General features: G+C 38.4%; 1 protein-coding gene across 1 annotated transcript in view; it reads left to right on the top strand.

Moving 5' to 3' along the window:
• TENM1 (teneurin transmembrane protein 1) overlaps positions 1-14,184 on the top strand; it is a 309,396-nt gene that overhangs the window by 183,356 nt on the left and 111,856 nt on the right. The window contains exons 7-11 of the mRNA XM_069015347.1: positions 1,081-1,280; positions 2,691-2,901; positions 6,166-6,267; positions 7,313-7,507; positions 10,415-10,615. Coding sequence (XP_068871448.1) covers positions 1,081-1,280; positions 2,691-2,901; positions 6,166-6,267; positions 7,313-7,507; positions 10,415-10,615 — 909 coding nt within the window. The remainder of the gene's footprint in view (positions 1-1,080; positions 1,281-2,690; positions 2,902-6,165; positions 6,268-7,312; positions 7,508-10,414; positions 10,616-14,184) is intronic.

Here is a 14,184-nt window from a genome sequence, read left to right as displayed (position 1 = left end):
TATTTATATGCATTTATTGTAAAAGATGAGGCTCCAGTCACTTTGCTCCTCATTATTTTTCACTGTGATTCTGGAATGAAATGAAACATAGATGGATATGGCTGCTGAATTCAATCTTCTCTTGACTCGTCCTCTAATGCCACACACTATCCTGCTTATTCTAGTTCAAAGCATGGAAATGTCAGTAGAGTTTTACAAACCTTTCAGTGGAATTAGCTCAAATGTTTGCAGGATTGGGTCTGTGATTTGCAGCATGTCACGATGCTTATCACAGACAGGCAGTAAAAAACATAAAGATGGTGATATAAGCCAGCAAAGCAAGCCAGCTCCAATTCAGTTTGGCAAAGTCTTCCGTATGCATTCCATTTCCCTTTCTATTTCAGTGCACTCACACCCGTGTGTGAAGTCACATATTGCAGATGTCTGCAAATTTATTGTTTGGCATTATGAAATTATGCCAGTTTTGTCTTCAGAGTGCCTTTCCCTGTCCTCATGCCCCTGTTACATTTTCATGAAGAAAGACCAAGCCAGAACAGATGTTCTTTATTTCTCCAGGACTAGATTAACACTACCATAATAAAACCATTAGGAATGGTGATTAATAGAAATCCGGGCTTTGGACGGGGGCTCTGAACTACCAGGTTTGATGGATTTTCTGTCCTCTCTGGGGTCCATTTGTGTAGCTTATGCAATGCCCCTTCGGCAGCACTCTGAAATATGTGCCAGAGGAAGAATTTCCCTCTGTCCTCACTCTGTGCATTCACAGTTGAATGTGTTTTGTTTGCATAGTTGATGTGCAAAGACCGTGGTTTACACAGCAGCAGCAGTTCCTCCTTTTCATAATCAGTACAGTGTTATAAGATTTCCAGAGCAAAAATACCCCGTGACACCTGTTGTTGGAAATATGTTGTACGTTTGTTTGTGTTTTCCAACTTGTTGAATAAAAAATGCAGTTATCAGTGTTATAAGTTGATTTTTGTGTATTCCAATATATCTAAGGCACGTTTATACCTTGCAACCTTCTCTCTTCTCCCAGTGTAAATACACAATTGACTGTTTTGTTTGTTTCTGGAAAATTAGTATTTCAGAAGGGCCGGGCCATAGACACAGGAGAAGTAGAGATTGGAGCACAAGTCATGCAGACCATCCCACCTGGTTTATTCTGGCGCTTCCAAATTACCATACATCACCCTGTGTACCTGAAATTTAACATTTCACTGGCGAAGGATTCTCTGCTGGGAATTTATGGCAGAAGAAACATCCCACCTACTCACACTCAGGTAATTGGAAATGGTCCTGATTCTATCACACTTACATTTTCAAACAGCAGTGGATGGGAGCGTTCACAACACGCTTTCAAAGAAGAGAAGGAGAAAGGAACTGGCTGTAACCACAGTCTGGTTATCCTTTTCTTTTACTGAGCTCTGGCAATACCTCAAACTGTGCTATCTCAGAGGAAGGGAAAGTGTCATAACAGACAGATCAGCAGCTGTGACCTCAGGGATGTGACTGTCTGGGAGGCTGGACAGGTACACACTGTCCTGCTGCATAGATCCAGCATCTTCTATGCAAGGGATGAAATTCCAGTTCGCTTGAAAATGCTTTAACCTTTTTATAATTCCCTTGAAACAAACAGATTGTACAGTCAGTATAAAAAGTTAGTAGAAAATAAAAAAGCTGTCTCTGGTTTCTAAGATCAAAATTATTTTTGAGTGCTTACTCCTGGGGATTTTGCAAGAGAAAATCTAGCTAAGCAGTCATATGCAATATTGCTGGTCACATTCAACTTTTTTTTTTTTTAGGTTTAATGTATTTGGCATATGAAGCTGTCATTTCTATGGATAATAAATTTTTCATCTTTCTTTATATCAGGATCACACTCCACAGAGTGTGATAAATATACATGGAATCATGGAAAGATTGTTTATAATGGACCACTGGAGATCATCTGCTCTAACCTCAAGAAATTTTTACTACAGTTTTGATACTAGAAATAAACACTTTTAGCTGTCACTGACGTTAATTGAAGCTGGATCCTCAGTTGAGCTGACAATGAACTTTACTGAAAATCAGAACGCCTAAAAAACCTAGAGAAATATATGTATTTCTTGAACAGGGATTCATAGAAATCTCTGGTGCTTTGAGGTTAACAGGCGTTGAAGTTGTCAGCATCAACCTGGTTAGGTATTAAGAACTGTCCTGTAAAAAATATATACTTATTTGTATTACTTAAAGAAAAAGTATATTTAGGTTTTGATATCTGATATTGATATTAAGGGGCAAGGATTTAAAAATCTGGTATAGAACAACAGGTTGTTAATCTGCTCTTGGCATTTGAGATGAATAGCTGCGTAGCACAGGCACTACTCCTTGGGAATTTTGGAATTACTCCCATTAAATAGATGTGTTTTTTGGAGCAAGTCTGCTGTATTTAGTGAAGCAAGTCTGGTTTTACCCTGCCATAGCAAACAGCTATGCCAGTTTTGATGCCAGATTTCTGATCTACCATAATGCTTTTTATATATAAGCTGAAGCTAAATTGACTAGGTTATGCAATTGCTGTCCACATTGGTGAATACTTAGGCAATTCCTCTTAAGATTTCAACTGTTTATTCATGTTTGAAGGAGACATGCAGAGTAGATTCATGAATATTTGCTAGACGGTTAATTCTTGCTCATTATTATTTCAGTTTGATTTTGTAAAACTGATGGATGGAAAACAGTTAATTAAACAGGAACCAAAAAACTCAGAGGAGCCTCAGCAAGCTCCCAGGAACCTGATCTTAACTTCACTGCAAGAGACAGGTTTCATCGAGTATATGGATCAAGGAGCTTGGCATATGGCATTCTACAATGATGGAAAGAAAGTAGAGCAAGTGTTTGTACTAACTACAGCTATTGGTAAGAACAATCACAATGTAATTGTTATTCTGATTATAACATTGCAAAGATGTATGTGATGTATTCCAGCTCCTCTTAAGTATTCTCTTAAATATGTTTTATTTCAGCTTAGTTTAATTAACCTCAGTGGAGCAACTTCGTGTTTAAGCCAATATTAGACAAATAGCAACATATGTATATTAAAGATAGATATTATCAAATTAATTAAGTGTGAAGTTCTCATGTGTTAAGATTTTTATATGATAGCTTAAATTCTTGAGTAATTTCTGGTTTTATCTTGTTCCAAGTAAAAGAGATTATGTCCGCCCTCTCTACTTACATGGGAACGATAAATCCTACAAAAATTATCCAGGCTTTAAGTTCTTATTTCCAGTGTTTTAGTCAGTTGGAAAATCTTTTGTGGATTTGTTTTTGAGTGTTGCTTGATGGATGGCTGGTGTTGTTTTATGCAGTTACTCGAATGCATCATTTTGTTTGGAATACAGAGGGCAAGTACAAGAGACAGCATCTTGGTTGCATATGAGATCCCTCCTGCCTTTTTAACACGTATAGGTGGGCAAATGTTTGCAGATGTAGGTGTTCTGAGTGAGCAGTCCTCACACATAGGGCTTTTTTGGAATTTAAATTTAGGTGAAGTGTTGTATTTATGACAGTCTCGGTTTGCTGCAAGACTTTAACCACGATACCCTTTAGTTAACCTGTTCTACCATATGTTTAGCAAGATGTCTTTACTAGTAATGGACGTGCCATCTGCTCTTCAGAACAAGTGGATACTATTTTTACTTTGTGGTAAAAACCTTGCAGAGCAGGACAGTATGATTCAAATATCAAGATTCTGAAGGACTTGCTTAAAAGAAAAAAATTAGAAATTAAGATAGAGTTGTAATGACTGGTTCTGGTGTAAAATTTCATATTTGCTCCGTTCAAAAAAGTTGATCTTCTGCAAGAAAATATGCCATTATTCAGTTCCATCTGAGAAAATAAGATTCAAGCAATTTATGAACCATCTTTGCAGATGCTCTACAAAGACCATAGAACCAGGCCAAACTCCAGCCCAGACCAGTATCCAAACTCCTGATCTCTTGTTTACTTTTATTGTAAGACAGCAGGGTTTATAAATGAGGGTTTAAATAATATTTCATTTAGTAGCATAATTTCTACTCCCCCCCTTCCCCTCCCCCCAAAACCAAAAAGAAATTAACTGCCAGAGTCTAATTCATGTTACATGTGGTAAAAAAGAAGAGACTAGGAAAGAGGGAAGCGTGTGAGCCACAGTGCAGGCAGGAATCCTTGTACTTCATCTTCAAAATGGCTGCAGGAAGATATTTTTGGGGAAAAGTCTGTTCACGCTGCTGCAAGAATCTACTGCTGGTGCATTTGAAAATATTGCCAGCTATTGTGTTTTCATAACCTGTTTATCTTCTTCTCCTAGTTTGCTGTGCATCACACCTTGACTGTTTCCTTGGGAGTTTCCACAGGAAAATAAATAAATAAATAAATAAATAAATAAATAAATAAATAAATCCCTCCTTGGGGCATTCTTCTTACCCAGACTGGTTTAGAGTCGTATTTGACATCTCTGCCAACAAAGGAATCAGCTAGGACCAGAAACCCTGAGAACAGAGCAAGAGCTTGGATGCATCTCTGCCAAATGCTCCTGTGAACCAGCCATGCCCCTCATCAGCATCTGTTAGATTGTATTTCAAGATGCTCCATGTTAGTTATGTACAAAATTGATTTTGCTGGCACTTTAGCTGAAGTTCTGATCAGACTTTCTTGAGAAGGGTAAATTGCACGCAGAACGTGGCATGCTTCAAGTACTTCCATTAACTAAATAAAGGGCAGCCCAAACTGGACATTGCATTAAGGGGAAGTAACTTATCCAACCATTAATTCTTCCTTTCACGTTAATGTAGGGATCATTTGCCATGTGATTTCTTGGAAAACTGGGAAGGCAGGCAAGTGCACACATAGAGCAAGACAAGAGTTGATAATGAGCAGTAATATGAAAAAATTAGTATCAAGCAGCATTTCTGTGAAGAAAACTTCTGTCTAAAAATGTGCTGCTTTTTTAACTTTGAAACAGACATCTGTGTACAGGTTGTGGATACCTGATGAACAGAGGCACATCAAATGTCTGTTCTTTAATATAAACTGATAGCCTGAAAAGAATGTTTTCAAATAACCATAGGAGTTTTCAAGAGGAACCAATCCTTATCTTTTTAAGTGGCCATAAATAAGATCAAAATGCACTTATGTCAGTCATTTTTATTAATGGTAGGATCTGGGTTTTCTTCTTTTTCTTCAAATATTTTGTGGGAAAGGCATCAAGTTTCCCATTTTCCTATAGCCAGAGGTACTTCCCCACATCTATTAGTGCATGTGGCCATTGAACAGTCCCAGTTCCCCTGGCTTGAGCCCCTCTCCCATCCAGCACCTGCATGGGCTGCAGAGTCCCTCAGTCCTGGAGCTGGTCTGACAGTGACCTGCTCCGCACAGGATCATCTTAGCTTGATTGTGCTTCATATTCTTCATGGAAAATCCGTATAAATCAGTGAATCCACTGCATTCCTGAAGGAAATATATGTGTAAATTGGAACCAGCTAATCCGTGTAGAGATAGGAGCTTGTCCTCAGATGTGTGAGCTTAAGTGGCTTAATATCCAAAGCTGTGTGATAAAACATGGGCAAGTTTAAGATCAGAACTGAAGGTGGAGGTTTTTTCCTCAAATCTAGTTCTTAGTTCTTTATCACATTGAATTTCATCACTTGTACAAAAGAGTATTTTTTTTGTTTATCTGATTGTATAGAAGTGGAAATCCTGCCCTTCTCCAAGGAATTCAATTCCACATGGTTCAAATGAACACCATAGAAGGCAATTTACTCTATAAACAGGTTTCAAACAAATTACTTCAGCAATAAAAGAAAGTGTTTAAGGTGTACATTTTTCAGCAAATTCTCAGGTTCCTGCAATGCTTTTAATGGTGGTAAATTTTACATGAACACTTACTTTAAAAGCTTTTTGGTGTAATATAAATGATGCACCTGTTATCTCAAAGCTGTCAAGACAAAATCTAATAAATATTTGTAAGCTGCTTGAACAGGAACTTTGTTTTATGCTCCCGATGAATGAAAATGGGCTTTTTACTGCTTCTGCACCTATTTGTATGTTGAGATGTGTCCTGCAGAGTGAGGTGAAGATGCCATTCATTTCGAATTCAACCAATTTATGTTTTCCTTTGTGCACAATTGCCTGAATAAACAGAAATCCTGGATGACTGCTCTACTAATTGCAATGGGAATGGAGAATGTATCTCTGGCCACTGCCACTGCTTCCCAGGATTCCTTGGTCCTGATTGTGCAAAAGGTAATCTCATATTAACTGACCCAAGGTGCATGACAGGGATCATGATTATGGTGTGTGACTGCTGGGCTTGCAAAGATTCAAACTGATTTAAGGAGATTAAATTCCTTTTTCCAGCCAGATGGCAGATACAGTACAAGCACACATGTGGAAAGTTTCTTTATACTGTATGTGAGTTAACTCGGATCAACCACTTCTCTCTCCCTGACTTTCAAATTTAATAGGTTCCTCCATCCCCATTTCCATCCTGTCTGTAGTTGTAAAATACATTTTTAATAGGTGTGTTAGCTTAGCATAATGTTTTGTTATTTAAAAGTGACAAAGAGTTTCACTTTGGAGAAAACATAAGTAAGTCAAATGCTTCTGTGGTCCTAACTAGAATAGGGTGTAGATAAGAAACCTAAAGCAGCTTAGAGACTGTTTTCTAGCATTAAAGCAAAAAAACGTGTTAAGTGAGCTTACTTCTGCTTCAGATATTTCTGTCGGTATTATCCATTATCCGCTGCATATGATGTCCAGAAGTTCTCATGATTTTCCAATGTCTCCTCAAATCTAGGGTTTATTTTTTTAAGACTCAGTTGGCTCAGAAATTGATACCGGATTGTAAAAGTAAGCTTCCACATTGCTGGTTTACATACAGATCAGTAATGGCTACAACTTCAGTGATATTATGTCTTCTTAGAAGAAAAAAGAAAAGGGCAGGATCCTGCTTCAGTTCACAGGAAAGAAATATTAATCTTACTGAAAATCATGCATCACAGCAAATTCTCCGCAGAGGCCAATCAAGGGGAGAGAGTGTTTTTATCTTCTATGATATCCCATTTCTGGTCAAGATTAAGGTATACAAGAGAGGCAGACTGAGGAGACAAGGACATTGTATTACTGCTGCACTGTCTAGTTCAAAGATTTCAGTCTGTCACAACCCTTGAACCACATGAAGAATTGAGGAGCTGGAGTGGAAAAGCAATTTTACAGAACGATAAATGCAATAAATGTTAATCTATGTAAGTATGTAAATACATTAAAAAGGTCAATCTACCTTCTTCAGATTCCTGTCCAGTGCTGTGCAGCGGAAATGGAGAATATGAGAAAGGTCACTGTGTGTGTCGAAATGGCTGGAAAGGACCAGAGTGTGATGTTCCAGAAGAGCAGTGTATTGATCCAACCTGCTTTGGCCATGGTACTTGTATCATGGGTGTCTGCATCTGTGTCCCTGGATACAAAGGAGAGATTTGTGAGGAAGGTTTGTCAAGTTTCCTTCTCTATAGTCCCAAAGGTTGATGTTTGTCTTTAATTTCCACCTGTTTTAAGGTAGTTAAAAACTCACACAGATGTGATCAGCTTTCTGTGAAGCAGTACTATTTTGCTCAAAACTACCTTTACTGTCTCATAGAAAGTAATGTTAGGATAGAAAATTTTCAAAGGTAAAGGTATTCAGGTCTTGGTAACAGTCCAGTGGACTGATCACATAAAGTTCACATTTTCATTTGAAAAGATAAAATTATTTCTTTTTATTTGGCCAAAAGCTCAGGGTAAGGCAGTCAGAAGATCATTTAAACAAAACATGATGTGGTAGTTCTCCAAAGCAATCAGATGATTGTAATCAGCTTTTCCCTTTTTCATTCTGTTACATCTTACATTTTTCTGACAATATAAAGCCAAAAGGGCAGCAAACAGGTTCAGTTTACCAGCACATATTGTGTAATTCTGTTGTCATATGTCATTTTTACTGGGAGCCTTTGCTCACGGCACTAAACTGGCATCCTTGAAGGCTTGGCTAACAAAAAGTGGGAAATTCTGTGAGAACAAGTTCTTGTATTTTTGCTGGTTACGGTACTGATGTGTCTCTGCCCTCATCTATAGACAAAAGCAGTTGTTATTTCCCTCAGCATGTCTGAGATAGCTCATCAGCTTTGACTTTCTTCCCTTGTGCATAGCCTCAGAAAGCAGAACTCATCCTCGTGCTTGCCCTGATTTGATGATTTTTCACTAGTCCCCTTCGCCTGGAGCTAGTGACAGCATACTTTGTGCTTCCTGCTACAGAGATTTTCGGTAATTCTTTTGAGTAGCACACACAGGAGGCTTTTTATGTTGCTTGAATTCTCTAGTCAGAAAAATGTCCAGGATGGATTTGATAGATTTGACATACCTGGAATGGTTTTTAAAGGGAGGATCAAGAGAATGCTTCTGACATAGTCAGTTGTTGGTAGTTTCAGAAACCAAGAAAACCCAAATGGGAAAAAGCAAGTAGTACACAGATTCCTCAGTGAGGCCATGATGCTGAACAAGCCTGTAGCTGGTGAGAGGCTGACTGCTGTTTTTAGTTGCTTTGTTTCTTGCCATAATGAGATCCTGCAAAATGGTTGGGGAAAAAAAATGACATAAATATACTGACAGCTATTGAAACCAAGAGTGGGAAAACATTGGATTTTTATAGTAAGAAACTTATTTAAATTAAAAAAAAAAAGGTGGAATAATGTAGAAATATGGAAATATGGTGGATGAAACAAACCTGTGTATCCAAGTACGGTGGATTTTTATCATAACAGTGTGTCCTTGACATGACTGTTCCATTTATATTGTAAAAAACATAACTTGTGCAGTAGTTAGGGAATTCTTTCAGGAATTAAGATTATTTTATTGTATGTAAGCATGATTTAGTCTTACAGCACTGCTGTTAACAGACATAGCAACAGATGTACTATGCAGGGAGCACCAGTAACTGCATGTATTCATTGCTGTAGGGGTCCTTTGAATTTGTCCTGCCAGATTATCATTCCTGAAATGGAGTCACCCGATTAATTTTAAAATATCAGCAAAATAAAGAGCTATCTCAGGATGAGAGAAAACTGCTGTGTATTTTTGTCCTATGCTTAGCAAGATCTGCTTTCTCCAGAAACACTGATTCCCTCTCTCAGAATTAAACTGTGCTGTCCACAAGCCTGGAAGGCTGAAAAGGATACAAAATAAATCCTGAAATAAGATGTTGAATTGGTGGCACAGCAGTTCAAAAGATAAAGCTTTACTTCTTTATTTTTAGGTTGAAAGGTCCTATAAACTGGAGGCCATTAATCTCTGTGTCTGAAGTATTTAGCCTTCCCTTCCTGAAGCAGAAAACATCTCTTCATTCACGTAGCACAGGATACTGCTTGTTAAGTTTACAATTTAATTATTAAACCAGTACTTGTGCTGGTACTTGAGAAATACATAGCAGAACTTTCACGGTGCCTCTTTAACATCAGTCTGAAGCATGATATGACATGGATGGGCTTCTGGCTAATTGTTTCCCGTGCTCAGAGCCCACGGATCCTTCAGCTCTGCAGTCTTCCTGCAGCCTCCAGAGAAAGCTTCCTGCTTAAAACCTGTCTTGTTAAAGCAGTGCTGAGGCTTTGTGAAAGAATATGCTGCTCATACAGCACTGACCAGCCAATTTAAATTCTTCTACAGAGCTCCTGAATTTTTCACTAGGAACAGTTTAATCCAAATTGAGAACAAATTTAGTTCTTTGTTTGCAAATTGTTCATCGGTACATTATGACTTTTATGAAGCTGTTCATTACCTGCAATTGCCCAGCACATATTTTTTATGTGTATGAGATTTTTTTTTTTCAGCAAGCATTGAGTTAGAGATTCACTACTCAGTCTTTGTGGATAACCTTTTTTTTTTGTAGGAGATTTTCAGCTATAGAGATAGCTTTTCACAAGAAGGTGAAAGAATAAATCTTTCTTTTCCCAGATGTAAATAAAACACAGTGCACAAATACCCAAATGGAAGTACAAAGCACAATTACAGAAGTAACTCTTAATTGCTCCAGCTCTTTCCCAGCCGTGCTACTCAAGCGCAGACTTCACCAGCTTAGACCAATAAATCTGTCCTGGGAATTTGTGTTTCAAAAATAAGACAAAATCCATGACAAGATATTCATGTGGCCTCTAACGGTCTATGTGCTTGCTTTTTTTCTTGTTTTTGATTTATCCTTTCACACAGATGTTAACAGACTGTTTTTCCCTTTGGTTTGTTAACATTGTTTCAGTTAGGTATCTGCACAAAAAAATCATCGAATTAATCTGAATGCCTGTTGTATTTCACTAGTAAATAACTGTAAAGGTGCCAGTTTTATGCTCTAAGTTGTATATTCCCTGCTTTCCAGAGGACTGCCTGGATCCGATGTGCTCTGGCCATGGTGTGTGTGTCCAAGGGGAATGTCACTGCTCCACGGGCTGGGGCGGGGTCAACTGTGAGACTGCGCTGCCCGTGTGCCAGGAGCAGTGCTCAGGGCACGGCACCTTCCTCCTGGACACAGGACTCTGCAGCTGTGAGCCACAGTGGACAGGTTCAGACTGTTCAACAGGTATGATGGAGGCTTGACTTTATCAGCATTGCCTGTGTTTTCTGCTGGAGTCATGAAAGAAAATGATTGCTGTTACTGTGCTAATAGGAATTTAAAAAACAAGATAGGGATGAACCAGGGGTACTGTAGCATGGCACTTTATAGGCTTGTCAGCAACTGGCTTTCAGTTGCCAAGGATAAGGAATGCATTTTCTCTGTGACAAGGATGTTTCTGCCTGGTGGCACAACAGTGAGAACAGTGGTCCTTCAAGAGGGCAGATGCCTCCTGGCATGCACTGGAGGCAAGTACGACTCTCACGTGAGCTGCTGAGCACCTGTCAGGATCATGCAGTCAGGGAATCCACAGTTCTGAGAGATTGGGAAGATATATTAAAAACAAAAAAATACAAATGCAATGACTGATAAGTAAGAAAGCTCTGTCAAAAAAATCTTTAAACAAAAAAGACCATCATTCTTTCATGCTGGGTTAAAAACTCTCTTCTTCCTTAGAGGACTATCAAGGTTTGATCCCACTAAATTTGATGAAGAGTTGAAATGGATTTCCTGTGTGCTTTGTACATTTACATTTCGTTTTCTTGAAATGAATGCACTGCACATTTTGCTCTGTAATGGAGCATGTCATTACCAATGTATGTACTACTATTTTTTTCCCCTATAGAGCTCACAAAGCCAGAATCTCAGATGATAAGTAGCACATCCCAGTAGAGAATAGATGCAAGTGACAGATTTGCTGAATACTGTGGAATACAGCCAGTGGTCCAAGTCACCAATTTTTCTTAGAAATCATCATTCAGAAGAGCACTTAGAACAGTATAAATTTCTGCTCAGATTTCTAAACTGTGTGGTTATGATCTTTAAGTAGGGATTTATAAAATGTCCCTCTACATGATGAATTTTTAAGCAACAAAATATTGACCTGCTAATAATTTTCAGTGTTTGTTACAAAGACCTTGCATTCATTCTACACTCCAAAATTAATGCATGCAATTTTAGTCTGACACTGTCAGATATGGCACCTGCTTTGATAAGAATTGACTTCGTATTGGGTTTCAGTAGAAGCCTAGTTGCTCTCATTTTTATCTTGTATTTTGTTATATATTAAAAATATTCTCTGAAGCTTAGTATTACAGTAGTATTTCCATTAATGAAGCAAATAATTAGGAGAGGTGTTAGCTATGTACTAATTTTTTAGTCACAAAATATTGCAAACTAATTCTGTTTTAATACAATGTTATTGTAGCTCAAAAAGCAATGTTAGTCTCAGATGGGTCTGTTGTGTCAGCTGCATGGGGCAGTTAGATAAGGAACCAAAAATCTAATAAATAACCTCCAAAGCTGTTTTGAACATTTTTGGAAAGAAACCTCTTTACCTCCATCAGTAGAGAAAATACCTCTCTTCATCCCTACGGTCTTCTGAGTTATCAAAGGATGCTTTTACAACTACCAACAGGCATCATAGCTAGATGCTTCAGACGTCTCCTTTCAAATATATGTTTCTTCTTAGGTGTTAGACTAGATTCAGGATGGTCTTGGCAGTACACCGAGTGTTAGGCTGAAGTATAGATGTTCATTGTGCCTGAGATGTTCTTCCTAGGATCAGTGATTGCTGTGCATGTTGAAAATAAAGCTTTATTTTAGTGAGCAAGGAAAACATCAAATGAATAAGTAAGGAAACATAAGAGGAGTAACAAGGTCACAATAAATGAGCTGTCACATGTGAATGGAGAAAGTCACAAGGTTCTGTGCAATGAAGAGGATGAAATGGGTGAAGCTCAGACTGCTCGTCTGGAGTCAGACAACAGCACAGCTTTGTAACTGAGACCAGCAGTCTCTCAGCCTGCCTCAGACCCTTGCTCTTTGCCATCTCTGTACCACATTCTCAGTGCTGTGAAAATTCGCCTTTCTGTAGCACCTTGAAGAATATAGGCTCTTGTCCTGCGGATTTCTGTGTTCCCCAGCAAATTCCAAATACTTTCAAAATACAGAGATACATTGTATTAAATTGTATGGGGTTTTTAAAATAGAAGTTAGTGTATCTTGGCAGACTTTAAAAGGGAGAAATAGCAAAGGTTCTGGAATGTTTTTGAATGTATTGTTCCAGATACAGTGTGGCCCAACCCGAAGAGGGTTGACCTCTATAATACCTTCTCCTACCTGCCCACCTCCAGCTCTTCAAACAATATAAACTTCCATTTTACAAGTGGCAGACTGGGGAAAGACAAGAATCAGAATGGTTGGAGGAAGAAAGATGAAGGGTGACTGTGACCCATGCATATCCTTAGGAATTGCCAATGTTTGGAGGCCTAGCCTGAGCTCTGGAATCATTCATGGATTTTTTTGAGGGTGGAAAAGACCATGTTGTTCATGCTGTTTGATTTTCTGTAAAACATTACCAAAAAATAACTATTATCCTTCAGTTTTTGCTTGACACTCACAATTTCTGTTGAGTTTTTTGAAATTCAGGCTTCACACAGAGACTGAAAATTAAGGGTAGTCTACCATTTCCTAGATAAATTGTTTCAATTATGTCTGGCCCTCTCTGCTAAAAAGTGCACCTTCCACTCCTAGTTTGATAGGTGCAAAGTCTTGCAATCATGTTTCTTTCTGTGAGGTGAAAGACTGGCAAATTATTTGTAGTCCTTTCCCGTGTCCAGCCTAATCTCTGCTCTGACCTGTGGACTGGCATAAGCCAATTTCATTGCACCACCTCCAGATACTCCTACATCCAAAGTTATTGTTGGACAATTGCCATCCCTTGAGAACCAGAAAATCCTCTTGCAGAACTCCAAAGCAGCTGTCAGGATATGTTTTCATTGTGTTTAAATTGGTTCTCAATAAAAGCAGCTCAATATGACTTGAAAGTTGTTCAGACACTTAGTATTGCTAATCCTATACTACTTGTAGGACACAACTTAGGCTGGCTTTTTGTTCAGCTCTGTTGCAATCCATCCTTTCAATATCCTTAGCTGGATATCTGTTTCAGATATATTTGGCCTCTTTCTACCCTACAATACTGAACTTCCATGAAAAGTCATTTTCCTTAGCTCATATTTCAATGTACCTCTCCCAGAGATGACATGGTTTTCATTTAAGCTTTGCCTTGCTGCTTATGAGCATCTTTGTAAAGGCTCTTCCTATCAGCTAACTACAAAAATACAGATAATGCACTTCTGATTCTTCTGCCTTCTTTAGGCAGCATCAACCGAATTTCACCCTGGAAATACTGGCAGATTTTTAGCTACACCAATCAAAACAACATTGTTGTGTCTTTTCTACAGCCATATGTGACCAGGAGAAGAAATTTTAAAAGTACCTTCTGTCTGTCTTTGGTTTATTATATGGACAAGATCAAAATGTTCTAACTGTTCTATATGGTTATAGACTGACATATATTTACCATGAGGGTGATGGAATAGCATGTTGTGCCAATTTGCCAACTGGCCTGAATGCTGAAGGTTAATAACAAGATATGGCTTTCACTGCTTCAAAATTACACCAGTGTCAGAAATTTGTAGAGAAGCCACATAGAGTTATTCCATCAGAGTTCTTTCAAGTGCTGTACTGGGACA

This window comes from Aphelocoma coerulescens, chromosome 4A (assembly GCF_041296385.1).
Source record: "Aphelocoma coerulescens isolate FSJ_1873_10779 chromosome 4A, UR_Acoe_1.0, whole genome shotgun sequence".
Classification (NCBI taxonomy): Eukaryota; Metazoa; Chordata; class Aves; order Passeriformes; family Corvidae; genus Aphelocoma; species Aphelocoma coerulescens.
This window is presented reverse-complemented; position numbering and strand designations above follow the sequence as displayed.